The sequence below is a fragment of the Drosophila elegans genome, unplaced genomic scaffold, assembly GCF_018152505.1.
Source record: "Drosophila elegans isolate 14027-0461.03 unplaced genomic scaffold, ASM1815250v1 contig_814, whole genome shotgun sequence".
NCBI lineage: Eukaryota > Metazoa > Arthropoda > Insecta > Diptera > Drosophilidae > Drosophila > Drosophila elegans.
The window spans coordinates 13066335-13092447 of record NW_024546167.1 but is presented as its reverse complement, the minus strand read 5'-3'; the positions used below and the strand labels follow the sequence as shown (position 1 = coordinate 13092447).

Here is a 26113-nt window from a genome sequence, read left to right as displayed (position 1 = left end):
TAATGTTTGTAAATATTTAATAATTCTTTGTTTTTGCTCAACGATAGGATCAATACCACTTCTGCTATCGCGCTGCATTGGAGTACTTGGGCTCATTCGACAACTATGCGAACTGAGAGCTCTAGATGCATACTTATTTCGAACTCTACGCATAATACGCATTTACGATATACACGGATATCATAACTCTCAAGTATTATAGCCAGCTACTGCCCAGACTTACTTAATACGCCCATACTTATATACGTGGATATGTTTAGTTGATAAGCGCACCTCCCTGCCCGCAGAATATGTTTCCATTACGATACTTTCGGGGCCTCGTCGGTCTTTCACTGCGTTTGATTTTAATGATAATGTAAACTTAAAAAGACTGTTACACGTTTAATTATCAGAAATTGATATATCAGCCCATATATGTACACTTCTATATGTGCAACGCGTGTGTGTTTGCTCGCTAAACGAAGGAGGAAGTCAATCAACTTGTTGTTCGTGGAACTGCCGCCAGAATGGCCATAGATGGGGCGTACCACTGGAAACCGATACATATTTGAACTATGGACTTGGTAGCTATTAGTCTTAATGCCTAAATCGAATCTCGAACGGAAGGTTGGGGTCGCAAGTAGAAGGAGACCGGCCAGTTGAATTAAATCGCAATCTTCTGGCAAATTGACAGCTAAATCCAATCTCCAATATATATATATTATAAACACAATCAATCAAATACAGCTATGTTAATCAGTTTTTATGCCTAGGTTATTGGAAACCAGTATAAACAATCCGTGCAATTAGTCAAAAGTCTTGCATAGTGCATATTAAATAGGGCAGTTAGTTTCTAAATTAAGTTTTCAAACAGACTTAAGTTTTGATCTCCCCCAAACAAGATGACGAACTTGAAGGACTGATCTTGGCAGTTCTAATTTCTAAGTTCTCATTTTTTTAAGGGATAAGAGACGCGGACGTAACTTCCAGCTAAGCGGCTAATTGGAACTTTAACCTCATTCCCACGAATTTTCGTTCAGTTCGCCAGTACATTCCTGTATATACCACAGTCGATACCCAGATACCCCAGCTAGCCACGTATGTACTTGTATGTGTAATTTAGATCGAAAAGCTAAACAATTATTGTACCTAAGGTGTATGAGAAGGCATAGATAATAACCAAGCGATCCGATTAGAATGATAACTGTAGATATGTACTGTAGCATATAACTTTTACCATAAATACCATTAAATAACGATTATAGGAGACATTGGCAATAGGTCTTAAGGTACATAAAAATGTATATAACTGATAAGCTGTTTTGCAGAACGTTTAAATTCGGCCTCGTATTTATGCATAAATATATATATATAAATATAACAAAAAAGTTAGCAAGCAAAAGCGTAAAAGCAAACACTAAATTAATAGCTGAAACACATGTTAAACAACAATAGTCATATGTAAACTAAATATTTATATGGAATAAAAGTATTTGTTATAACAACTTTAGCGCGTTGCCCCTGCCAATTGGATCGAAAGTGTTAGGAAGTAGTAAATTTTGCGGCGATGTTGGCCGGCTGGGCATGTTTGGAATTAAACGAGAGATACAAAATTAAACTATAGCGCTAGCAACAATAGATGTCTAGATAAAGGTAACCCCGCAAAGTGTTGCAATCGTATTAAACCATAACATATAAATCAATTGAAAAGTACGAGTATATTGTATATTACACAGATTTGTCGGCTTGTCAAATTTTGTTAAAATATAAATTGTTTTATATGTTTTACCCAATAGAAAGATATAACATTTTTAAAGATAACATAATAACACAGACGACAAGCAAACATTATAATGATTATAATAATCAAGCAAAAGATGAGCGTATGTATTTCGCATTAATGTATGAGTAAGAGTAACATATTATGTTTAAAATTCCCTACAAATAATATATCATTTTCAAAAAACTGAAAAATCAAATGACAAGAAATAATAAAAGATGAAATACAAACAACTAGCGCTGATTTTATTTACTGCCGACATTTATATGCGTCCAACATTTTTATCACGATGCGCACTGCGAAACTTGGTAATTTTGAAACATGGAAACATGAAAATTAAACGAAGAGGGCAGTTTATCCAGATTATTTAGTTGCCTGATAAGAGATGCTCTGAACATTTTAAAAATCCCTGCCACATTAGTCATTCATTAATTGATTGTTTCTTGTAAACAGTTTTATTTATATGTGCATGGGCTTTGTTCAAACACAAATGCATTCTTAGAAATCAGTGAATATTCATGATAATAAGTGTGTCTTATGGATCTTTATCCCTATCCTTTACCTAATTTAATTCTGATCGTATTTTCAAAAAATACAAAATATATCATTGTTGGGCCATTCTAATAATTAAACAATTAATAAAGTAATGATAATAATGGTCAATAAATCAAGCATAACAATTTGTTTAGACGCCAGCAACTTCTGCTGGGGCTGAGTCCGTCGTCTGATTGCGCTGTGACAAAATGTTGAGCGGATCCTCACTGCGTAGGTAGCCATTGTGTTCTGGGTGATGTTCGAAGACCACCTCCCCCCTGATGACCCTTACCCGGGGGCCGTGGGCTCGCGCTGTAAATTTGACCTGGCCGCAGGTGTCCGGCCGGAGGCGTCGATGGGCACGTAATCCGCTGACAACTACAAAGTATTTATCGCATCCATAGCATTTATAACGCTTCATCCCAATATGACGCGACAGATGAGAAATAAGAGTTTCCCGGTGAGTAAAATCCAATGAGCAGACCTGCAAAACGAAATTAAAAACTATATAAAACTGTTTATGTGTTAGTTTCAAATGCATACCTTGCATTTAAAGGGTTTCTCCCCGGTGTGACGACGGTGGTGCACTCGCACCTGCCCAGGAGTTCGGAAGCGCTTATCACAATAGTTGCACTTATGCGGCAACTCCCCCGTGTGAATTGACTTGTGGATGCGTAGGGCTCCAAAAGTGGTAAATACTTTGGAGCACTCTGTGCACTGGTACTCTGTGCCTTTCGCTTGATTCTTCTTTGACTTCCTTGAGCCTGTTGATTTATCATTGGTTTTCTTTGGAGCTGATGAATCATCACAAATATTTAATAGTGCGGATGCCTGATCTGTTAGGGGAGCAACAACTCCACTGCCATTTGGCAGAAATGGCAATTTATCAACATTGTCAAGGACTGGAGCATGTTGAGATATTTCTAGCTTAGATTCTACAAGCGTTTCCAATGAATTCTGTGAGAGTACTAAGAAAAAGAGAATTTGAAAGATAAGAATATATTTATATATATTTATTTTCAATATTTCCCACAACTTACTTTTGTATGGCATTAAGATCAGTTTCAGACTGTTGAACATTTCCTGGCTTAAATCATGCTTTGTAGTGCAGTGAGTACGAAGTGCACAGAGCTTCTCAAAAGATCGCTTGCATTGCGGACAAGTCCACATAAAACGATAAAGTGGATGCTTGGCCTGCAGCTCCTTCGCCACAATTAAAGACATTGGATTGATAATCAGTTCAATGGGCTTTGGTGCCTCCACGGAAGCAATCGATGGAGGTGGCACTGGGATAGCCTCCTTGATCTTGGAAGTTTGCAACACTGTTCCCGGCAGAGGCAACGTCTTTTCTATGCGACGAATTTGATTACGAATTTCTGAAATGATCTTCATCGATTCGGGCCTGCTTTCCGATTTGTTGAACGCGTCACTGAGGAAGCAGGACCGATTGTGGGTCTGTGCCGGCAGCACAGAAACAGGAGACGGAACGGATGCATCCATCGAACTGACTTTGGTTATACTTATGGCCTGCGGAATCTTAAGGGCACTGGTTGACTTTTCCACCCCACTTGCACCAATTGTAAGGGATTCCTTTAAGGCAACTGGAGCTTGGGTTGGCATCTTGAAGATTTTTGTGTTTACCGGCAACTTAATGACCATGCAATTGCTGGGCAATACTTTCAGTATATTTGCTGCGATGGGCGTCTTTCTTAGTGCCAACGTGTCTTGAATAGGATTCTGCAGAACCCTTCTGTTGTCAGCCATCACTGAGAGAGGGATTGTCTCGCTTAAGGGCGTAACATTTGAAGTAGGCCGATCATTCCAATTCACACCTGCCAAAGAGGAATATTGATAAATACAAATCAAAATCAAATTAAATTTGAAAGTGTTTACTTTTTAAGTCCGTCTGGAATTTGTTGGAGCTTAAAGCAGGCAAGCGCAGTTTGCTCCTGAGCGGAGTGGGTATGTTTGTCCAGTTAGTACCATTATTGTAGGACTGCTCCTCAGGTTCCTCCTTAATGCTAACTTTTGGAATTTCCTCGTCCTCCGGTTCGAGTTTAACGCTGATTGAAGGATTCTTTTCAAATAGCTTTCGTACTCCGTCCTCGGAACTGAGCGGCTCCCCTTTGATTTGTACATCGCACAGCGACTCTGCAGAAACTGGTGTACCGACTGCCACTAGTTCTGCCTTGTAGGCTAATCCCGCCATGTACTGCACCTTCCCGCAGACGTACTGGTCGTCGTTCCAATGCTGATTAAGGCTCTGTTGGGACTCAAAGTGACGACGACAAATGGCACAAACAAAACGATACACGTAAATGTGCCTTTGCATATGGGTGGCCAGACAATCCGCGTCTCTGGCCAAGTAATCACAGACCTGAAAATAGCTTTTTAGTAAATAAAATAAAAATTATTATGATCATAATAGCTTACCCTACAGCAGAAAACATGTCCTGGCTGAGCGTGCTGGCGATATTCGTGCTCGAGGGTCTGCTCTAGGGTGTCCAGCCACATGCCACATCCCAGGCGACAGAAATGACGGTTCATTTCATGGTTGACTTGGTGGCCCGAGATCTCAAATTGATTTTCAAGCACGTAGTGACAAATGTGGCACTTTTTTGGCGTTATGTTCTCCTCCAAAGACACCTGTAACTGCAATGAAATGCAAAATGTAAACTATTTTTGATCTGGACAAGTTTGCTTAATACAGATAATTTTTAGTTTTTAATTTTAAATGATATACATATTAAAATTAACCAACCCAAAAAGAAATTTATAAAATTGTTTTTCTCTTTTTGAGTTTCGGCTACAAGTCGTATAAAACAACATCTTGATTAACACATTTATTTGCAATAATATTTTACCACTTTAAATATTCCCTCCTATCTAATCGGTTTTTTATAGAACTGCCTATGTAAACATATAGAACAACGCGGTTGAGAAGGATTTAATTGAGCAAAAGTGGTGAAATGATTATAAACAATTTGTACATACATATGTACATAGGGGTCACAATTATCAGAATCACCCATTCGTCAGAATCAAAAACTTATCCCGAAATTATACCGATCCTCCTCTCCCTTGTGTGGGCGTGCTTTTGAGGTTATATTTACCTGTTGCGGATCGAGTCCGAGGCTGGCGATGAATTTGCGCTCGTCCTCCGATTCCGGGCGGTCCCTGACCGGCAAGGTTATCATGTTGGAACCCTCTTCAAGGATTTTCAACGTATCACATGCTAAAGTTTTGCGAAAATAAGCACAAATTAAAAGTTAACGGTATAGTGCGTAATAGAACAGCGACACCCATACTTGCGCACCCAGCTGCACACACACACACACACACACATACCCCATGTGAGCGGAGAGCAAATTGCAAGCTTACCGCTTAGAATGTCGATGGCACTGTCCTGCAAATCGTCCTGCGGCTCCAACTTGACCTCATCCACTTCCATTTCCTCCTTGACCAAAGCGAGATCCACGCGCATTTCTCCGTTTTTGAGGATGCATGCAACAAATATACCGCTGCGATCCGTTCGCTGATCTATCTGGCTATCGATAGTTGACAGCGTTGCCGGACCTCGCCAAGCGACTATCGCTTAAAATACACATATCGATAGGCGAGCTAAGCCACCACCACTAACAGTAAAACGCAAAAAAAAAGTGAAGTAAACAAAACCGAATCCTTTGAAGAAATCAGCGCAAATCTTAAGATATGAGCAATAGCGAGGACTCGCAGCAGTATCTGAACGACATGCTGGTCAAGGAGGAGGACGAGGCCTCCGGTGGTGAGTGGGAATTCAACTGCGCACTGGGAATTTGCCTACAAGTTACTCTGATTTCTCCCCCTCCGCAGACGAATCGGACAAACAGGATGGGGGGATTATGCTGCGCGAACAGGACCGCTTCCTGCCCATCTGCAACATCATCAAGATCATGAAGGTGCCGGTGCCGCAGAACGGCAAGATTGCCAAGGACGCGCGGGAGTGCATCCAGGAGTGCGTCTCCGAGTTCATATCCTTCATCAGCAGCGAGGCCATCGAACGCAGCGTGGCTGAGAATCGCAAGACGGTCAACGGGGACGACCTGCTGGTGGCCTTCAGCAATCTGGGATTCGACAACTACGTGGAACCACTGTCCATCTACCTGCAAAAGTACCGAGAGGTATGTGAGCCCACCTTCCACCACCATCAGCTCTAATCCAAGCCCCCGTTCCATTGCAGTCAAATAAATCGGATCGCAATCTCTTCCTGGACGCCGGCTACCCGCATAACGAAGACGGATCTTCCGCGAACGAGGCGGGAAAGCAGTAGCCTCAGGCTCGCCAACATTGGCAGTTCATCTTCCCAACGTAGTTTTGGCATTAAATTAGATTCTTAGGATAATTTAAAGCGTTTCTTTATATACCGAAGTACTAATCTTTTTTAATTCCTCTTACTAGCTTTTAAAGTATAATATCTAAATCCCCTCCTTTTTATTAATATTTGTTTAATCTTTACATCATCTTTGAATATTTTGGAACAAAGTTAGAAAATTAGCTTTTAAGTAAACACTTTCCCGCCAAAACTATCAATTAGTGTTTAAGTAATATATGTCATCTTTTTTTTTACAATTTGTAACTCTGCACTCTCCCCAACATTTAGTCAAACTCAAGTTATAAGGTATACATATTTGTAAGATTAATGGATATAAAATGTGACAGATACGAAATAAGAAAAATTACCCATAATATAACCAAAAATATCCAAATCAGATATCACTTTTCAGTGTTCATAAACAATACTTTTGAAAATTTCAATAGTTTTTTCTTTTAAGCTATTTTTTACTGTCGTCGGAAACCGGGACGGCAGTTTCCTAGGCCTCAAGGCTTCTCTTTAACTAGGATATCTGGCTGAAAATCATCGTCTGATAGAAATTCCTCTTCGCTTTGAGACTCCTCTTTGACTTGGACTTCTTTCATTGGAAAGTTTTCTTCTGTTGAAGTTTCTCCTTCCATTGTGAAATTCGAATTAATTCTATGCTTCTATTTCCCTATAATAAAGTATTACAGTTTTACAAGATTATTTTCTTGATACACAAATAGTTTTAAACAAGTCTTGTTTGTATTGGCAAAAATCAGCTGTTTGACCTGCCAACTTGTGTTTCAGATTGGATGCGATGAGAACTTACAACACGAATATCGTATACAAAACCCGTTACTTTTAAAATGGAATATTTAAATTTTTAAAACGATGTATGTCAAATTGGAATATATTAAAAAGAGAAACTTACCCGTTTGTAAAATTCAACATCAAACTGGTTAACTTCTCACTTTAAAAAACTCAAATTCTTATGAAATTACAAAAAAAAAATTAATTTGAAAAACAATTACTTGCTGTTTTCCGATATTCTGAGCCTATCCCCCCAAAATAAAAGCTTTATGTTTTATTATGATTAACCCTCTTCAATTCAATTAGTTTCGTTTTCATTAATATGTATATTTAGAAAAACACCATCTATTATTGGGTCATCTTCTACAGGTCTACACATATACGCTCAAGGATATTACATAATACGTATGTATCTATAGTTTATATATATATATGTATATGTGTATATGTATCATGGAAACTAAAACACATTTCTTTCACAGTTAAAGTACGATGTATAAAAAGTAAAAACAAAAACTTAAGGAACATTGTGTGTGTTGTTTGTTTCTTTGTATGGCATTCTATCCTAAAGCCACTTACGAGTTAATAACGCATTAAAATCACCGGTAGAGACTACATGGTAAAACTAGAAGACGTGATGTGGCATTGGTACAATGGATGTACAAAAAGGTCTACAGTTAAAACTAGGCTAAAATGATTCCTTGTGGGTGGCCTAAACCAGCAGCATGTCGTCGTTGTCCAGGGGCTCGTCCTTGATCCGATTGCCGATTGTCGAAGGACCAGTGGCATAGTCGCTGAGGAATATGTTCGTATCGTCGTGGCCCAGATGCAGCGTGGGAATCGCTCCCGGACGCAGTTCATCCGGCTGGACAAAGCAATGGGACTCGAAGTGACGACGGCAGATGTGCTTGGAGTGGTCCCACTTGGGTATGGCCTCGATCTTGAGATTGTAGCACCACTTGGCGCGCTGATTGCGCTGCTCCGGAAAGTCCAGCATCGGCAGCTGAACGTTGTCCACGCCGCAGACAACGCAGCTAACCGTCTTGTCGGTGGGCAGGTGAACCGAGCAGATGTGTTTGCCCCGATACCGCTGCGTATCCGTGAGCCTCAGAGCTTGGCACCACTGCCTAAGCAGCGTGGGATCTACAAAAAATAAAAGATTTGTTGAGTTACAAATAATTTAAGTAAAAAAAATTCAAACTGAAAAAAAAGTTAAATTTCTTGATTTTTTATGGCATATAAGAAAGCGCGATTAATTTCTTTACTAATTTCTATTATAAAAATTAAAAAATTAAACCCAGTTGTCAATTTGTACAACAAAAATAAAGTTGCTTTTATTATTTTGATTATACAAATTGTAAATAAAAATGGAAATATTTTTTAAACTAATGAGGATATTATACACATCTTTCCAAAATTAAAGTACAAATATAACAAAAATTTTTTTGATAAAAATTAAAAGTAAGAGTTATTGGTCCAAGTTTTGTTATAAAACTTGACAGACAAAACATATTTTTCAATTTATAACAATTTGTTATAACAATTTTATATTAAAAATTGGAAAATAAGTTTCGTTTTATAATAAAACTTGAAAAATAACTTTCTTTTGATTTTAATTATACTAATTAAAAAACATGTATTTATTTTAAATTTTTACCTTAAAAATAGAACAGATTTAATAATTTTTTTTTAATAATTGCAATGGTTATGGTCCCTAATAAAAACAGAATATCCGAGTTTCCCTTGCAAAAAGTGTTTCACTTACCACTGGGAAACTTGTGCAGCTTGACGTTTCCATTGTGATGGCAGTCGGCCATGCAGCAGGTGGCCACGGGGACGGGAGGATCCGGTTTCCGCTTGACAGCAGCCGGCGCTCCCTGGGCACTCAAATGGCGGGTGGGAATGGCGTTGCGCATGAGGCGCCGCACTCCAATCAGCTCCGGCTCGAAGTGGCGGCTGCAGATGAGGCGAGTGTTGCGCTGGGACTCCTTGAAGACCATGCCCGTGGCCAGCTCCCAGTTGCGGATGGAGATGCGGTTGTTGGGCAGCCGGAAGAGCTTGATGCCGTCACCGCGGAAGGCACGGCAGTAGGGCAGGCAGCACTGCTTGACCTTCCAGGGCGGAACCTGACCCGGAGGCCATGGGTCCAGCTTGGAACGCCGCTCCCGCTTGACGCGAACCTCCGGCTCCAAGTCCTCGTCACACTCATCCTCCTCCTCCTCCACCTCCTGCTCCTCCTCGTCTTCCTCGTCCTCGTCCTCCTGCAGGCCATCCTCGTCGCCATTGTCGTCACCGCCTTCGCTGTCCGCCTCGCTGCGATCGGTGGACAGATCCCGGCATTGCTCGTTGGTGAAGATCTTGGCGGGCACATTGTCGCCCAGCTCCAGCGTGGGCACCGCCCACGGGCGCAGCTTCCTCAGGCTGATGCAGTGCGGCTCGAAGTGCACGCTGCAGATCATGAACTTCCAGGGCCGCCGCTCGTCGTAGCGGATGCGGAGGTTGTGCGACCAGCGCTCCTGCTGGCGTCTCGACTTGGGGAACTTGTAGATGTGCACGCCGTGCTGGGATCTCTGCCGCTGGCAGTGGCTCAGCGAGCACTTGTCGTAGCCGGACTTCACCTGGTTGTAGTACATCTTCTCCTGCTTCTCCTGCTTCATGGGCAGGCGCAGTTGGCTCTTCCACTTGGACTGGCTAAAGGGCATCTCCACCTCCTCCTGGTCCTCGTGCAGCTGCAGTTCGGGCTCTAGGTACAGCATGGAGGAGTCCTCGTCCTCGTCCTCCTCCCTTTCCTCCTTGATCTGCAGGCCACTGGACTCCCGATCCATTCCCGTCCGCTTGTCCAGCCGCATGTTGATGGCCTCGAAGTCGTTGTCGAAGAGCTCGGCAGGAGCCTTGGTGCCCAGCTTGAGGGTGGGCACACTGCCGTGCACCAGTCGCATGTTGACCAGACACACCGGATGGAAGTGGGCACTGCAGATGCGATAGCGCCAGCGGTAGTAGGGATCGAAGGGCACCTGCGTGTTGTGCTGCCACTTGAGACACATGTCCTCGGAGTGGGGGAACTTGTGCAGCGTCATGTTCTCGGTGGTCAGGTGATTGCTGCAGCCCTCAATCTGGCAAAACTTGCTGGACTTGCGGGGAGGAGCCGGTGGCGGCAGGCACAACTTGGTCGGCGGCTCGTGCTCGTCCTCCTCCGGCTGGAGATCTGCCGCCAAGGGTGGCGGCTCCTCGGCCTCCTGCACGGCGAATTCATTGTCGTACAGCTTGTCCGGTCTGTTGGGCCCCAAAAGGAGCGTGGGCATCGCACCCTTCTTGATCCTGGCACTCTGGAAGCACTCCTGGTCGAAGTGGTAGCTGCAGATGCGATAGCGCCACCAGAACTTCTCGTCCATGTCGACCTGGGTGTTGTGCATCCACTTCTGGGCGGCCTCCGCGGAGGCGGGGAACTTGTGCAGCTTGATGGTCCCGTCCACATCCTCCACGGTCACCTGGCATCCCTCGACGGCACAGTGGTTGGCATTGTACTGATTTCGAGTGTTGGCGGTTTGGTAGTTGGCATGCTCGGTGGTGTCCACCTTCTCGTAGCTGTCCATGCGCTCCACGTGACCCACCTCCAGCAGCACCTCGAGGGCCTGCATCTCCTCCAACTCCTCCTCGGACTCCACGTGCTCCATCCTCACAATGGGCTCCAACAGGGAGTCACCCTCATCCTGCAGCTCCTGCAGCTCCTCCTCCACGATGGCCTCTGGTTCGTGGCTCAGTTTGGCCGTCATCTCCAGCCACTCCTCCTTGCTGGGTATCTGATGCACTGGCTCTGCCGGCAAGTGGAGAGTGGGAACGCTCCAGGGATGCAGCCGTCGGTCGTCGAACGAGCACCGTGGCTCAAAGTGATTGCGGCACACCTTGAGCATGTACTGTTGCTGCTGCTCCGAGATCTCCAGCTGGCCATTGTCCACCCACATCTTCAGAATGTCCCTCCGTTGCGGCAATCCGTGCAGGAGAACCTTGTCCCGGGGCCGGATCATGTTGCAACCCCTGACGGCACAGCTCACGATCTTGACGCGCCTGTTGCTCCTGGCCAAGTGGTAGTTATCCTCGAGCAGGCGATCTGGAACATGCTCCGGGAAGCTTTTCACACTGTGCTCATACAGGATGACGAAGTGCAGTGGACAGAGCATGGCCACACCACACGCATTCCCATCTTCCTCTTTGTCCAAGTGACGCAGCCAGGCTGCGCGAAGGTGTTCCTCCTGCGGCAGATGGAACGACAAGTTCTTGGACAGCTCCTTGCACGCGGGATAACAGCAGTGGGCCTCCGTCACGTGGGCACGCTTGGAAAGCTTCAAACTCTTGCCCAGACTTTGCTTGTCCGTGTGGAAAATGTCCGATGAGTCGTGACCCAGCTGCAGAGTGGGCATTGCTCCGAAGATCAAACCATTTCTATCGAAGAGGGAGTCCTCGAAGTGGCTACTGCACACCTTCAGCCTGCCAAGCTGCTCCTTGGCCACTTTCAGTCGCAGATTGTACATCCATTTGTCGGCCAGGGCCCATACTTTGGGGAATCCACTGAGCGGAGTGTCTCCCGGCTGCCAAATACGCCCGCATCCGGGGGCACAGCACACCTCCGTCTTGGACTGCCAAAGACTTTCGGGATTGGGCAACATCTCCACCTCGTGGTCGTGACCCAGGTGGAGGGTGGGCAGTGCTCCCGGGCGCAGTCCCTTGTAGGCACCAAAGCAAAAGGACTCAAAGTGACGCTCGCAGATGAACTGATCCCCCTGGACGAGATCCACGGCGCTGATCTTCAGGTTGTTGCTCCACGCATCCAGCTGAGCCGCAGTCTTGGGCACCTTGTAGTAGCGCAACCGTTCGCCAACCGCCTCCTTCGCACATCCCGCCACCAGGCAGTGCCGCTCAATGTCATCCCTGCTCAACTCCAGCGTGGGCACGGACCCGTCAATCAGATCCAAAGTGTTGGGATCGAAGCAAGCCGGAGCAAAGTGCGACTGGCACACCCGGAAGCCATGACTGCTGGCCTGCATGGACCGATGTCGGCATGCTGCCGCCCACTTCCGTATCGTTGCCATGTCCTTGGGATACTCATACAGCCGCACCCCACTGCCCTCGGCCTGGAAACAGGTCAGCACGGAGCAGTAGCGCTGCCGGATGAACGCCATCGCCTGCTCCGTCTCCTGGCTGTCGGCAATGTTGCCATTGTGCCTGGCATTGGGGATCACATGCCCGTCGTGGCCCAGTTTCAGGGTGGGCTCTGCCCAGCTGCGTAGCTGCTTCTTGCAGATGGCATCGGGTTCGAAGTGCGCCTGGCACACGTACAGCTCGAGGGGATCCACCAGGCGCGGCTGCTGCTGTGTGTTCACCAGCCAACGCAGCAGGGCCTGTTCGTCGGTGGGGAAGCGGTAGAGTCTCACCTGACTGTTCCCAAACTGTCCGCAAGTGGGAATGCAGCAAATCCTCGTCCTGCCGCGTGGACTTGGACTCGCACTGGCACACGGGCTGCCCAGCGAAGCGAGGTCTGTCTTAATCCTCAGCGGCGTCAGCCTGGAGTTGCTATTGGGGGTGTCACTGCGCGACTCCTGCCTGGGATTCGGGTGAATCTTATCCCCATGATTGAGATGCAAAGTGGGTATGGCCCAAGTTTTCGGAAAGTCCACCTCCAAACACGATGGCTCAAAGTGCAGCAGACAGATGCGATAGCTCTTGTGCCGCGAGCGATCGTAAGCCATCTTGGTGTTGTGCAGCCACTTGAATAGCTTCACCTCCTCTTCTGGCAGCGGAACGAGCTGAAGATCCTTCGATCTGGAGCTGGAGGAGCAGCCGGGCACAGCGCATTGGAGTTCGTCTGAAGTGAACTGCAGCTCATCGAAATCTTTAGCAGACACAACTTTCGGCAAGTCCACATTCTCATAAAGTTCCATAAAGTGGGCACCACATAGTAAACCCTCGTTGCTGGGAGGTAGCTTCAGATAGGACAACCAGTCCGCTCTTATGACCATATTGCCAGGCAAGTCCACCAAGCAATCCGCTAAGGAACTCGTGCAGTCGGTCACCAAACATGAGCCAGTATTTCTGTAAAAGTGGCAATTGCTTTGGGGCAGCTTTAATGTGGGCACTGCCTGCTCCGTTGGCTTTCCATTGTGCACAAACTGCGCCTCAAAGTGCTCCAGGCAAACGCGAATCTTGTCGGGAACCGTGTCCATCGGTAGGTGCAGGTTGTGCTGCCACTTTCTCCAAAGAGTTTGCTCCTCGGGCATTGGAAGTAACTGGCTAACGTCCTCGTTGGCACAGCTGCTGATGCAACACCTTTCCGGCTTACTCTCCCTCTGATTCTTCGTTGGAGTCTTCGCCTCCGTCTCCGTCTTTATCTCCCTCACCAACTGCATCTCCAGCTTGATCTCCCGCTCTATCTGCATCTCCATCTTGATCTTGCGCATCATGTGCACCTCCATCGAGCTCCACTTGGTGGGGCGAATGTCCGGCGGCTCTGTTAGCTTCCTCTTGCGGCAGTGTTTCAGGCTCCAAAGCCGAAAAACCGACTGCTGTGCCGGTGACTGCTCCCGATCCAGATGCAGGCCATTGCAGGAGTACCTGAGTGGCTCATCGTGTCCAACATTGAGAGTGGGCACTGCGTTCTGCTTGAGCTTGCGGGTGCCGAGCACCTCCGACTGGAAGTGCTCGATGCACACCCGGCCGATGCAGTCGTCCGGATCCAGGTGGAGATTGGCACACCACTTGAGCAGCAGCTGGCGGTCCTTGGGAAACCCAAACGTGCTGAGCAGGTGGAAGGCAGTGCGCTCCTTTCTGCAGTGCTTCAGGCAGCAAATGGGCGTCACATTGTTGGCGGGCTTCTCGCGGCGCAGCGGTGCGATCAGTGGAGGCGGAGTGGGTGGCATGTCCGGCAGGAAGTGGTCCAACTCCTCCTCTTCCTCTTCCTCCAACCCGTCTCGATCCTCCTCCTCCTCGTCCTCCTCCTCTTCATCAGATGGATGCTCCGCGAAGGTTTCGACCAGTTCAAGGGGATCGAAATAGTGGTCGTCTTTCTCATCCTCATCCTCATCCCCGTTGTCCTGGCCGTGGTGGTGCTCCTCCTCAGCCTCCATGTCTTCCTCCTCCTCCGCCTCCGCCTCGTCGATTGGCTCCCTTTTGGGCTTCAGTCGCGGCAGCTCCGAGCTGCCCTCCTCGTCCTCAAGGCTCAGGCCCACCTTGATAGCCTCATTGTCGTAGATCAAGCCCTCATCGTGGCCCAGCTTCAACGTGGGCACCGCTCCCGTCTTCAGCTTCAGCTTGCCCCGCACCTGGGCCTCAAAGTGATCCGCACAGATGCGGCCGCGGCACTGATCCGGCGCCAGACGCAGATTCGCCCGCCACTTCTCGAGCAGATCCTCGCTTCTGGGATACCGATAGGTGCGCAGATCGTTGTCGATGCTCCGCCGCTGGCGACAGTGGCCGAGGGCACAGGTGGGCGTGAAGAAGCCGGGTATGTTCTTGGGATTCTCATAGATCGGCTGCTCCCGGTGGCCCAGTTGCTGGGTGGGCATGGCCCAGCTCCTCAGCTGCTTGCCGTCGATGCAGCGCCTGTTGAAGTGGGCACTGCACACCCGCGTCGACCTATCCACCTCGTCGGGCTCCAGGCGCAGATTGTGGCGCCACTTGAGGTGCTGCTGCTTGCCCGTGGGAAAGGGAAATAGTCGCGCCCCGTGCTCCAGACGACTGCGTCCACAGCTGTGCACACAACACTTCAGCTCGGACACTGTTCGCTTGAACTTCACCTGTAAAGCAAGGCATTTTTAGTATTTATTTAGACGTACAATTGCGGTCAAAATAATGGTAGCTTTTTGAGCTTATAAAGCAACTTTTGAAAATGTTTTTCTTAATATTTTTGTTAGGCTAATACTACAAACTAAAGCTAATCCTTAATGGTGAAAATATAAAATTCCACATTTATCATAGGCAAAATATAAAAAAATATAATTTTTAAATTTAAATAATACAAATTTTAAAGAATAAGTAAGATATTAAATATTTTTAGTCCCCTACAATGTGCAGACGAACAAAGATTGTTTAAGTTAATATCTTAAATTGTTATTAAATCATTAACTATATTGTAGTACATATAGTATATTAAATAATGAATTTCAAGGAAATGAATATCAATATCCAAGGATTTTTAAGCCTCATTTTGTTTGTTGGTAAGTAAGCATTATGATAGATTAAAATAAAAGTTGTTCTATGCTTTTAAAATATGTTTTTTTTTAAATATTAAAATCTTTCCAGTACTATTTTATTTACCGCAGCTGTATGCGTAAGAGAGGAACTCACCTGTCTGGTAATGGAATCCCTGACAGCAGGCATGTTGGTCACATCTGGCTTAACATCTTCCGGCTCGGAGAGTTCCTGCTTGATGCCTATCCTACCGGATTCCTCGTGAACCCTCCGCTGGCGACCGAAGAGATTGCTCTGCAGCTCCGCGGGATTCACTTGGAAGAGGTCCTCCGTTTCGTCGTGGCCCAGCTCGAGGGTGGGAATCGATCCGATATTGAGTCGGGTCTTGCCAATGCAGATGTCCTCGAAGTGGGCGTTGCAGATCTTGTAGCGCTCGCGCTCCAGGAAGCTGAGGTGCTCCAGCCGCAGGTTGTGCTGCCAGCGCTGAAAGAGCAGCGGATCCTTGGGGAAGCTGTTCATCTGCACCTCGTCGAAGCGGCGCGTCTTGCCGCAGGTGGGCACGATGCACTTGAACACCGGATCCACGTAGCGGTCCTCCGGCTTGGGATTCGGTATCAGCTCGATCTGGGCATCGTCGTGGCCCAGCTCCTGGGTGGGAATGGCCCACTTGTACAGATGCTTCGGACCGATGCAGTCCGCCTCGAAGTGCTTGTTGCAGATGCGCACTCCGGTGCAGTCGACGGGATTCATCTTGAGGTTGTTGCACCACTTCCACAGCATGTCGTCGTCGTCGGTGGGGAAGCGGAAGAGTCGCACCTCGGCCTGATCCTTGGACGCCTCGCAGCCCTCCACCACGCAGTGCTCGTCGGCAAAGGCCTGCGCCTCGTTGGGATAGATGTCCTCGTCGTCGTGGCCCAGCTCCAGCGTGGGAATGGCTCCGGCGCTCAGCCGGCGGCCATTGAACGAGTGTGTCTCAAAGTGGCGCGAGCAGACCCGATACTGAGCACGCATCGCTGCCCGCGGACGCGTCTTAATGTTGTGCATCCACTTGCGCAACTGCGTGGGATTGTGGGGCAGCCGGAAGAGCTGGACGCCCTGCGCCCGCGTCTTGCGGCAACTCTCCACGATGCAGACGCGCTGCAGGCACAGCTTGCTGGCCTTCAGTTTGGCCGGATTCTGGTAGATCTTCAGGCCAGGCGGTGAGTTGAGGTCCAGCGTGGGCACCGCCAGCGGCACCGGGCACTTCTTGCTCAGCACATGCGGCTCAAAGTGGGCCGAGCAGAGACGCCGCTGGGCACTGCCCACCATGGGCACCTGCAGGTTGTGCGCCCACTTGGCCAGCGTGGAGCGATTGAGCTTGGGGAAGCGGTACAGCTGGACGTTGTGCAGTGCCCGCACCTTGCGGCAGTGCGGCAGACAGCACCTGGGCACCCAAGTGGGCTTCACGGAGGCCGGCAGCTTGGTCTTCGCATGTGCTCTCCGCTTGTACAGCATCGAGTGCTCCGGATTCTCGTAGAGATTCTCAATGTTGCCGGCCAGATTGAGAGTGGGTATGGCCCATGGCCGCATCCGCTTGCCAATGCAGTGGGCCTCGAAGTGGAGATTACAGATCCGCAGGCCGCTGGTCAGTTGGGCGGCCTCCGTCTGCAGGTTGTGCGCCCATTTGGCCAGCACCGAGGCCTCCTCCGGCGGCCGGTACAGCTTGATGTCGTCCACGCTGGGGTTCCTCTTGCAGCTCTCCACACAGCACTCGCCCTGCTCCTCGCCATTGTTGGGTGCCGTGGGTCGGGCATAGAACTCGGCCACCTGTTGCGGCGTGGGCAGCGGATAGGGGATGTTCTCGTGGCCCAGGATCAACGTGGGCACCGCCCACTTCTCCAGCCGTTTGTTGCGCAGACACCGATCCTCGAAGTGCACCTCGCAGATGGCGTCGTTGAAGAGCTTACTGCCATCGGGCACGGGACGCTGAAGATTGCCACACCATTTGGTCAGCAGCGAGACGTTGCTCGGGAAGCGATGCAGATTGGCATGATCCCTGTCCCGATTCCGCTTGCACACGGCCACGCAGCATGTTTCCCGGATGTTCAGCTTCTTGATCACGTCCGGATTGCGGTGAATGTCGTCGTCGTCGTGGCCCAACTGCAGCGTGGGCACCGCAAACGGACGCATGCAGCCGCCGATGCAATAGGGCTCGAAGTGCAGGCTGCAGATCCGCATGCCCTTGTGCATCTTCTCCTCGGGTATCTTTAGGTTGTGGCACCACTTGCGCATTTGCTCCGGCCGCCGCGGGATCGTGTGGAATGTGATGTTCTCGTTGTTGTGCCGCTTGCTCTCGCAACTGGGCACACAGCAGATGTCCATGCTGTCGCTGGCATTCAACGCCGAGGATCCACCGGCACCCATGGCCAGATAGGAGGCATTCATCTCCGCATCCACATAGTGGGAGGTGGCCGAACTGGCCGACGACGACGTGGAGGCCGCCGAGTGGCGCTGGTAGGATTTGCTGTGCAACTGCTGCTGCTGCTGCAGCGCGTGCTGCGAGGTGAGATGTTGCGCCTGCTGTTGGTGCTGCTGCTGGATGCCACTGGATGAGGCCGTCGGTGGCGGCCACAGTTCGTTCTCGTAGATGTTGAAGGTGTCCGTGTGGCCCAGGTGGAGCGTTGGAACCGCTCCTGCAACAAAGAAATCCATTATAGATATACATAAAAATATGTGCACTTATAGCACAGCTACACAGCCAAAAAAAAATCCACAAACCATTTGTACTTTATCATGCTTCAAATTTAAAAAGTCATGGTTTATATATAAAATGTTTTGAATAATGTTTAAAACTCATTAAACTATAGATTTTTAATGACCATTTAAAAAAAAAAATCCTGCTTATTTTTGTGTTTACTAAAAAAAGGACATTAATTTGTTAACTTGAATTTATAACACAAGGTTGAATTTTTTAAAAATTGGAGAAAATATGATGGTATTAAATAAGTTAAATAATTTAAAGATTTCAACTTTGACAGCGTTTTTCAAAGACTTATTTTTAAAATGCGTATTTTATTTTAAGCGTATTTAAAAAGGTAATTCTAGTCATATATATTATTTTATATTTTTAGATATACCGCGGAACCCTTAGCTGATATAATTTTATATATATTTATACTTTATTTAAATATATATTTATTTATTTATTTATATCTATACTTTACCCATATAAGCTAAAGTATAAATACGATTGGTTCGTGGAATATCAAAAAGTTATATTCTGTGTTGCTGTGTCATTTACAAGCTCACCTGGTGATAGTTTCCTCAGACCCAACGCCTCCTTGATAAAGTGGGCACTGCATATCTTGTGATTCTTTCCACGATACACACCCGGATCCAGGCGGAGATTGTAGCACCAGCGTCGCAGGAGCACCTCATCCCTGGGGAATCGATAGAGCGACATATTGAAGTCAGAGGATCGGCTCCGGCGGCAGAAGTTCAGGCAGCAGCGTTTCTCCTCCACATAGAGATTCTTGGGGTTGTCGTGGATCTTGCCGTATTGGGCGCCCAGATGGAGGGTGGGCACCGCCCACGGCTTCAGCCGGAACTTGCCGATGCAACGCTCCTCGAAGTGGCGGCTGCAGAAGTGACGCGGCTCCTTGGCCTGCACCGGCAGACGAGCGTTCTGGCACCACTTGATCAGGCTCTTGATGTCCTTGGGAAAGTTGTAGAACTTGAGGTTGCTCTCGCCCCGCTGGCTGGTGCAGTGCGGCATGCTGCAGCGGGCCACCTCGCCGGTGGTAAAGGTGTTGGTCAGCTCCCGGTTCTGGTAGAGATTGGCCACGTCATCGTGACCCAGGTTGAACGTGGGCACGGCCCAGTAGCACAGCGAGTAGCGGTTGATGCAGCGCTTTGGGAAGTGCATGCTGCAGATGCGGAAACTGGCGTAGCTGGCGGCGGGTATGTGGAACATCTTGAGGTTGTGCAGCCACTGGTTGAGGTACTTCTCGTCCTTGGGGAACGTGAAGAACTGCAGCGTGGGGCTGGTGCTCTTCCGCACTCCGCACAGCGGCACACAGCACAGTGCGTCCTCGGAATCGTCCAGCGTGGACGAGTGGGCCTGCGGTCCGGCGATGGCTCCGCCGTGAATCGAGCCATCACTGCCGTACGCATTGTTGTAGCTGCTGTCCTGAACGCTGTACGATGACTCGCTGGTCGAGTTGCTATAGCTGCGCTCCAGCTTCACATTCACATTCACATTCACATTCGCCTCGTTCTTCAGCGCGGATGCGGCAAACATGGCCGCTCCATCGGCATTCGCCTGCCGCTGCTGCAGCAGAGAACTCAGCGCAGCCGTGGCCGGCAAAGAGGAGCTGGATGGGTTCGCCTTGTGATGCGGGGCGGTGGGCACTAAAATTAGAGAGAAATAACTCGTTAGATAAAGAGTATTGTATTTCCGATTCTAATTTATATGTATATCCCTTAAAATGCATGTTTATTATTCATTCAATTTAAATACTTTTTGGCTATAATACATACATCACTGTAGTTTATAAAGCTAACGGGATTGCCATAGAAACTATCGTTAACTAACTATCTAACATTAGTGGTGTAATAACTGTAATATGCTAAATAAATGCATGATAATGCAAAATTCAATGAACATGGGTACCGGAACTTTAGCGGTCAACAATACAAAACTTTATTCTATGAGTGCGGAGCATAAATAATGTCATGTCAAAGATGGAACATTAAAATCTTGTAGAGGTCATGGGGTTATCTTTTGGAAAAAAAATCTATTTGAGTTTTTATTTTGGGAATTAAAGAAAATTTCTTGTGACAATTTGATTAGGTTTAGGAATAAGCTTTGTTTGTGAACTCTAAATGAAGTTGAATCCCAAATGCTTATGGCATTAAAAAACTATTGATATCAATCTGAACATATTACGTTCAAATTACAGATGTAAGACTTATAATTGATGGACCTTTGTAGATTCCCCTCTAAACTTACTTTCCATAGTCGCCATGTGGCAATCTTGCAGCTTGTAGTTTGTCTGATTTTGGTGCTGCGACTGCGTCTGCGGTTGGGAAGCTGCGGATGACTGTCCGGCCGTGTAGTACTTGCCACAGAAGTACGGTGCCGCCAAGCGATGCTCGTGGAGCTCGAGGGCTGTCTGGTACCATAAGCGGCAGATGGGACAGTCGAAACGCTGCTGGAACTTGTGTTGGGGAAGGTGGGCATATAGCTGCTCTCGGTTGGCGAAGGTCACTGAGCACATCTGCAAAACGGAAGATTCTATGAAACAGGGTTCGGGGGTTCCATTTACTCAAGCTTCTTACGTTGCACACAAAGCTATCGTATTCGTGCTGCATGTACTCGTGCGCCTCGCACTCGGCGATCGTATCGAAGTGCTTGCCACAGTACTTGTGGCAGAAGAACCTGTCGGCCCGGTGATGGTGCTTGTGCCGCTGCAGCTCCTCGGTGGTCATAAAGGACATGGGGCAGGTGCTGCACTTGAAGTCGTACTCCTGGATGCCGCAGTTGCTCTCGGCCACATGCCGCATATACGCTTGCTTCTTAAAGAAGACCTCTTTGCACCGCTGGCAGATGGGCAGACTTTCGGCGCTGCGATCCAACTGCTGTTTCCGGCGCAGAAAGCTGTTGGAATTCTGAAATGGAGATATGGTCATGAGTTGGTTTGTTTGCCAAGTAAATCTAAACACTTACCCTTCCGTAGGACTCATCCTTGACGGTCAACTCCACCTTGGGACTCAGCATGTCCTCGCTGAATTCGCTGAACTTGCTAAAGTCGGCAAAGGGCGTATTGTCGTCTATATAGTTGGACTTGTAGGAATGTTCATCAATGGGTTCCGCTGTAAAAATAAATATTTAGTTGTTTATTGCACGAGTAATTTCTATAAGGTTAAAAATCGACAGAAAAGAATTCTACAAACAGTAATTTCAAACTCTTTCGAAATAAAAGAGCTAAGAATTGATTTATAAACATAATATTTGTATTAATTGTAACTGTAGTTCTCTTATTTATAATAATTACTTGATTATATAATTTTGGTCTACCTTGTCTTACACAAATATAAAATTAACTGTTCCGGAAAACTCTGCGCAGATGAAAAATTCTGTACCCATTGTTTGTTTCTATGGTTTCGAATTGTATTTTGAACTCCCCTTTGGCGGTTGATAAGAATGCATTGTGCCTACACAAAATTGATAGATAATAAACAGAGTGCTCTGCAGACAGACAGATATTTATTCCGTTTACATTATTTATGGCCTACCAACTTGGCCTTTCAACATTTGAACTAAATAAAAATACTTTTAAAAACAATAGATAAGAGACTTGTATATATATATTTTCAAATTAAAAGCAAATATATCAATTATAGTAATATCATTACTATGTATTTTATGCGTACCTAATAATATTTGATATACTCTCTTGATTCCGCCCCACCTACACGCCCATTAAATTGACAGTGCCGGGAGTTCGGGGCGGAACCAATAATTTTTAGGTTAGTCTATGGGAGCACGTTACATAAGATGCGACTTGGAAGACAGTCCCCATTTCGTGCCCCACAACCCCAATAACAACAACAACCCATTCCGAAAACCGAAAGAGGGAGATGATATGCACACTTATTGGGTTTGGGTTATATGTACATATGTATGTGTGTGCGTACGAATCGAATCGAACTGAACTGAACTGAACTGAATAGGTTACGCCGGTAGTATAAAGCATCTATCCGAGTATACATTTGCTAAATGGATACATACGTATGTACATATAGACAGGCAAACGTACCGAGAGAACAGAACACAATTGTCCGGTACGGAACCGAACCGAACGGGGGGCAGAGATAGAGATACAGAGCCGTAGGTTGACGAGCAAGACGAGCAACAGAACCGAATCCGAATCCGAAACCGAATCCGAATCCCCCAATCCGAAAACCAACCGAACGAAACAAACGCCAAACCTCAGCGAAACTCAACAAACGTTTTATTGATTCGACGCCAAAACGGAGATGAAATTACGCTACTTATAGGAAAAATGGCCCCAAGTAAGTTTGTATCTGTTTCAATGGCGAAAATGGATTTTGCGCTTAAGTTTTCGGAACTGCCCTACCTTATTTTAAAGAGATTTGTAATTTCTTAACGTAATTTAACGGATTATCATAGGTATAGTTAAGTAATTGCGTTCGTATCATGGAAAATTAATTTGCCTATATACTTAATGGTAAATATTCCAATTAATTACATTTATTATTATACAATTTATTGTCATCTCTATACATTTCCTGTAGGTATCATTAAAAAGTATACACAAGAAAAACTCATTATTTTCCTGACTTTTTAAAGGGAGTGCTACTGTTTCTAATTAAATTATTCAGTTATGGTGTGTATTAGGTATTCAATTTATATTTATAATAATTTATAACTCACATTTTATTAATATTTCTGGCGCTGGGGGCGGGGCCATGGGATTGGGCGGCTGCTGGAAGGCCTCCAGAGGTTCGCTTTTGATATAAGGGTAGCTGCCGGTCATGATATCGTGGCCCATATAGGACCGCTGCGGGTTTAGATGCTGCGGAAGTTGTTGATGTTGTTGTTGCTGCTGCTGCTGTTGTTGTTGCTGCTGCTGCTGTTGTTGTTGTTGTTGTTGCTGTTGGTACTGCAGCAGTTGGTTGTGGGCATATGCCACTGTGTTGGCCCCAAGGCCGTAGCTTGGGCCACCACCCACACCCACGCCCACCGCCGCCCCACTGACATTGAGGCCACCGCCAGCGGCGCCATAATACCCCTGCGTGCCACCACTAACAACACCCCCCGGCACCCCTGATCCACCATAGCCAGCACCCATGAGGATGTTGTTGTTGGTGGCGGCCTTGCAGGGGGTGGGATGGGCGGTGGCGAAGGCCGAATGGTGTGTGGGGTAGGAAGCAACATGTGAGTACCAATTGGCGTGCTGCTGCTGTTGCGGCTGCTGTTGCGACTGCTGCTGCTGCTGTTGCGGCAGCTGCTGCTGCTGCTGCAGGGACATGGGCGTCGCAGGGGGCGGGTAGTGGTGGTAGTGGGGATGGGCGTGATGGGGGTGGTGTTGTTGTGACATCGCGGACGGTTTGTTGCTTGTTTATCCTGTCCCTCCGAACGGCTGTCGCCTGTTTTTGTGACGCTTTTTCTTGGATATCCTGCAGCCAAGTTAGGGGCGCGTTTGCTCTCTTTTTCGCAAGCTTTTGGCGTCTTTTATATACCAGTTTTTCATCGGCCCTCGTCTGTGTGTATGTATCGAACTGGCATTGTTGCTATTGTCCTTTGGCATTGGCATTTTACAACTGCGGATGCACTTCACACATGGCACTCTGCAACTGCTCTGCAATTGCTAATCTTGATGGCTCTGGGCGGGCGTTGGATTTTGACCATTTTTCGCGATTTTTTGGCAACCGAGCGCGCGACGAACGAAACGTCCAGCGACACACAACAACAAATTGTTTGTGGAGCGCACATAGCGATGGGGCTAGCCCGGTTATCGATACCACAACTGGCGGTGATATCGATAAGGGAGCTTTACTATCGAAAGAGGAGCTTTCGTTACATTTTTAAAATTTTAAAGGATACCTATTTAAAAAGGAGTTCTATAGGACTTAAATTTAAAATACATATCGTTCAACTTTTGCTCAAAAGTTAATTTTGTAAATAAAAAGGTGAGGACATTGTTTTTGTTTTCTTTAAACATTTATTTCCATATTTATTTATTGATAGAACAAATGACTTTCGTTTGTAACTAGCCTTTATCAACCATTTTATAAAAAAAAAAAACTTGAAAACGACTTTGTTAAAAAAAGTGTAAGAACACTGGCTAATACCAAGTCATTTAATAAAATATACTTCAATAAACCATTACCTGAAATAATTACAAAAACATTTTGAAGTTCACTTTAAATCTTAATTTCTTCATATCGAACACAATTAAACATAAACAAATTTATTTACACTTAGAACTAGGTAATTTTGGGACCCACCAGGCCCACACGCTGTCTCAGCTGATCCTTGATCTGCACCTCATCCGCCAGAAACTGTTTCTCAGCCAATCGCACCAGCGTTCGCCTCAGCTGCGACTTCACTTGGATGATCTTTGTGGAGTTTATGGCCGATATCGGCACAATACTCTCGAACTTCAAGACCTGTTTTGGACGCAGTTCCTCGGGACATTGTGCCAATCCACTTCCGAGGTCACTAATCACCGGCTTGACTTTGGTTAGGATCTCGTGGGCACCCTCCCGATCCATTTTGTTCAGCAGCAGGACACTGGGCTTCTCCAGCAGCGCTGGATCGTAGAGCTCCAATTCCTTGTTTAGCGCATATATGTTGGCTACACAATCGCGATGCGGATGCCGGGGACTCAACTGGAAGCCGAATATATCCACCATGAAGACTAGCAGGCGGGTGCGTTCGATGTGCTTGAGGAATTTGTGGCCCATGCCGAAGTTGGCATGAGCTCCCTCGATGAGACCGGGAAGATCGGCCACGGTGATGGAGCGCAGATCGCTATACTCGATGGTTCCAATCTGGGGCCGGATGGTGGTAACTAAAGTAAATCGTAAGATGACATTAATATGCACAAATATCTATGAATCAGCACTCACAGGGATAAGCCGCAATCTTGGGCTTGGCATTGGACACGGCCTTGAGTAGTGTGCTCTTGCCCGCATTGGGGAATCCCACTAGGCCCACGTCCGCTATGAGCTTCAGGTCCAGATTCACAGTGCGATTCTCACCGGGACGCCCCAGGAAGTTGGTGGCCGTGCATCCGCCAGTGCCTCCGCCCGCCACAATGCAGGTGGCCTCGTTCTCGTCCAGATCGGCGATGAGTTTCTGCCGGTCGTCGTACACCTGGACACCCACCGGCACCTCGATCCTCTGATCGACACCACGGCGTCCGAAGATGCTAGCCTTGCTGCTGTCCTCGCCGCTGGAGGCAGCCACCCGCTTGTCCTTCAATCCCTGTGCGACCTTCCTGAGGGTCAGACCTTCCTTGGCCACCAAGTAGACGCAGCCGCCTTGTCCACCGACTCCTCCGTACTTCGGCAACCCATTGCCACCATGTCCGCCGCGAACCGCCAGACGCAGAGTGTCCAGGAAGCTGGGCCGGAAGTGGGCACGACCGGGCTGAACATTGGACAAAAATTAGTATCCTATTTTTGAACTAGATTTCTAGATGTATTCTATTCTTACAGATTTGCTGGATTTTAACAAGAATTTAAACAGCTGCACCATCGCACGGCGGCATTATACAACAGTGATGAGCGCTCGAACTAACAGTGACTGGTTCACGGTGACCATAAAGGTAAATATATCGATTCATTTTATGTTACCACTGCGAAAGCCGACAACATTCGTTAGTACATACAAACTGAGTATAACAATGTATAAATGTAAATAATGAAAAAAAATATGTACTTTTTTAGTTGTTCATAGCTTCTTACTTATTTATTTTACA

The 26113-nt window shown here is 47.1% G+C and overlaps 5 protein-coding genes across 19 annotated transcripts in view; 2 read left to right on the top strand and 3 right to left on the bottom strand.

The window, feature by feature from the left end:
• Positions 1–1484, top strand: part of LOC108138722 (tyrosine-protein phosphatase Lar) — a 124538-nt gene extending 123054 nt beyond the window's left edge. For all 14 annotated transcript variants that reach the window (XM_017261076.2, XM_041710221.1, XM_017261077.2 and 11 more), the window contains one exon: positions 48–1484. In XM_017261076.2, the coding sequence (XP_017116565.1) occupies positions 48–116 (69 nt within the window). In that variant the 3' untranslated portion in view covers positions 117–1484. The remainder of the gene's footprint in view (positions 1–47) is intronic.
• A 707-nt stretch (positions 1485–2191) lies between these two features.
• On the bottom strand, positions 2192–5832 carry LOC108138723. Its single transcript, XM_017261089.2, has 7 exons — positions 5675–5832; positions 5407–5528; positions 4727–4945; positions 4187–4670; positions 3334–4125; positions 2837–3261; positions 2192–2777 (listed from the first exon to the last, which is right to left on the bottom strand). The coding sequence occupies exons 1-7, from the start codon at positions 5775–5777 to the stop codon at positions 2445–2447; spliced, it is 2478 nt and encodes an 825-aa protein (XP_017116578.1). The 5' UTR covers positions 5778–5832; the 3' UTR covers positions 2192–2444.
• An 82-nt stretch (positions 5833–5914) lies between these two features.
• Positions 5915–7081, top strand: LOC108138798 (transcriptional activator hap3). Its single transcript, XM_017261277.2, has 3 exons — positions 5915–6077; positions 6146–6453; positions 6513–7081. The coding sequence occupies exons 1-3, from the start codon at positions 6005–6007 to the stop codon at positions 6600–6602; spliced, it is 471 nt and encodes a 156-aa protein (XP_017116766.1). The 5' UTR covers positions 5915–6004; the 3' UTR covers positions 6603–7081.
• Positions 7082–7745: 664 nt separating this feature from the next.
• LOC108138796 lies at positions 7746–24085 on the bottom strand. 2 transcript variants are annotated; one of them, XM_017261275.2, is made up of 8 exons: positions 23059–24085; positions 21328–21473; positions 20940–21269; positions 20611–20878; positions 18909–20009; positions 15777–18292; positions 9205–15226; positions 7746–8582 (listed from the first exon to the last, which is right to left on the bottom strand). In XM_017261275.2, exons 1-8 carry the CDS (start codon positions 23723–23725, stop codon positions 8152–8154), a joined length of 11481 nt encoding a protein of 3826 aa, XP_017116764.1. In that variant the 5' UTR covers positions 23726–24085; the 3' UTR covers positions 7746–8151. The 2 variants fall into 2 exon arrangements, with proteins under 2 accessions (XP_017116764.1, XP_017116765.1); XM_017261276.2 differs by lacking the exon at positions 23059–24085 and adding an exon at positions 22035–22138.
• A 460-nt stretch (positions 24086–24545) lies between these two features.
• Positions 24546–25951, bottom strand: LOC108138995 (GTP-binding protein 10 homolog). Its single transcript, XM_017261584.2, has 3 exons — positions 25849–25951; positions 25260–25782; positions 24546–25201 (listed from the first exon to the last, which is right to left on the bottom strand). Exons 1-3 carry the CDS (start codon positions 25888–25890, stop codon positions 24615–24617), a joined length of 1152 nt encoding a protein of 383 aa, XP_017117073.1. The 5' UTR covers positions 25891–25951; the 3' UTR covers positions 24546–24614.
• Between the last annotated feature and the right edge of the window lie 162 nt (positions 25952–26113).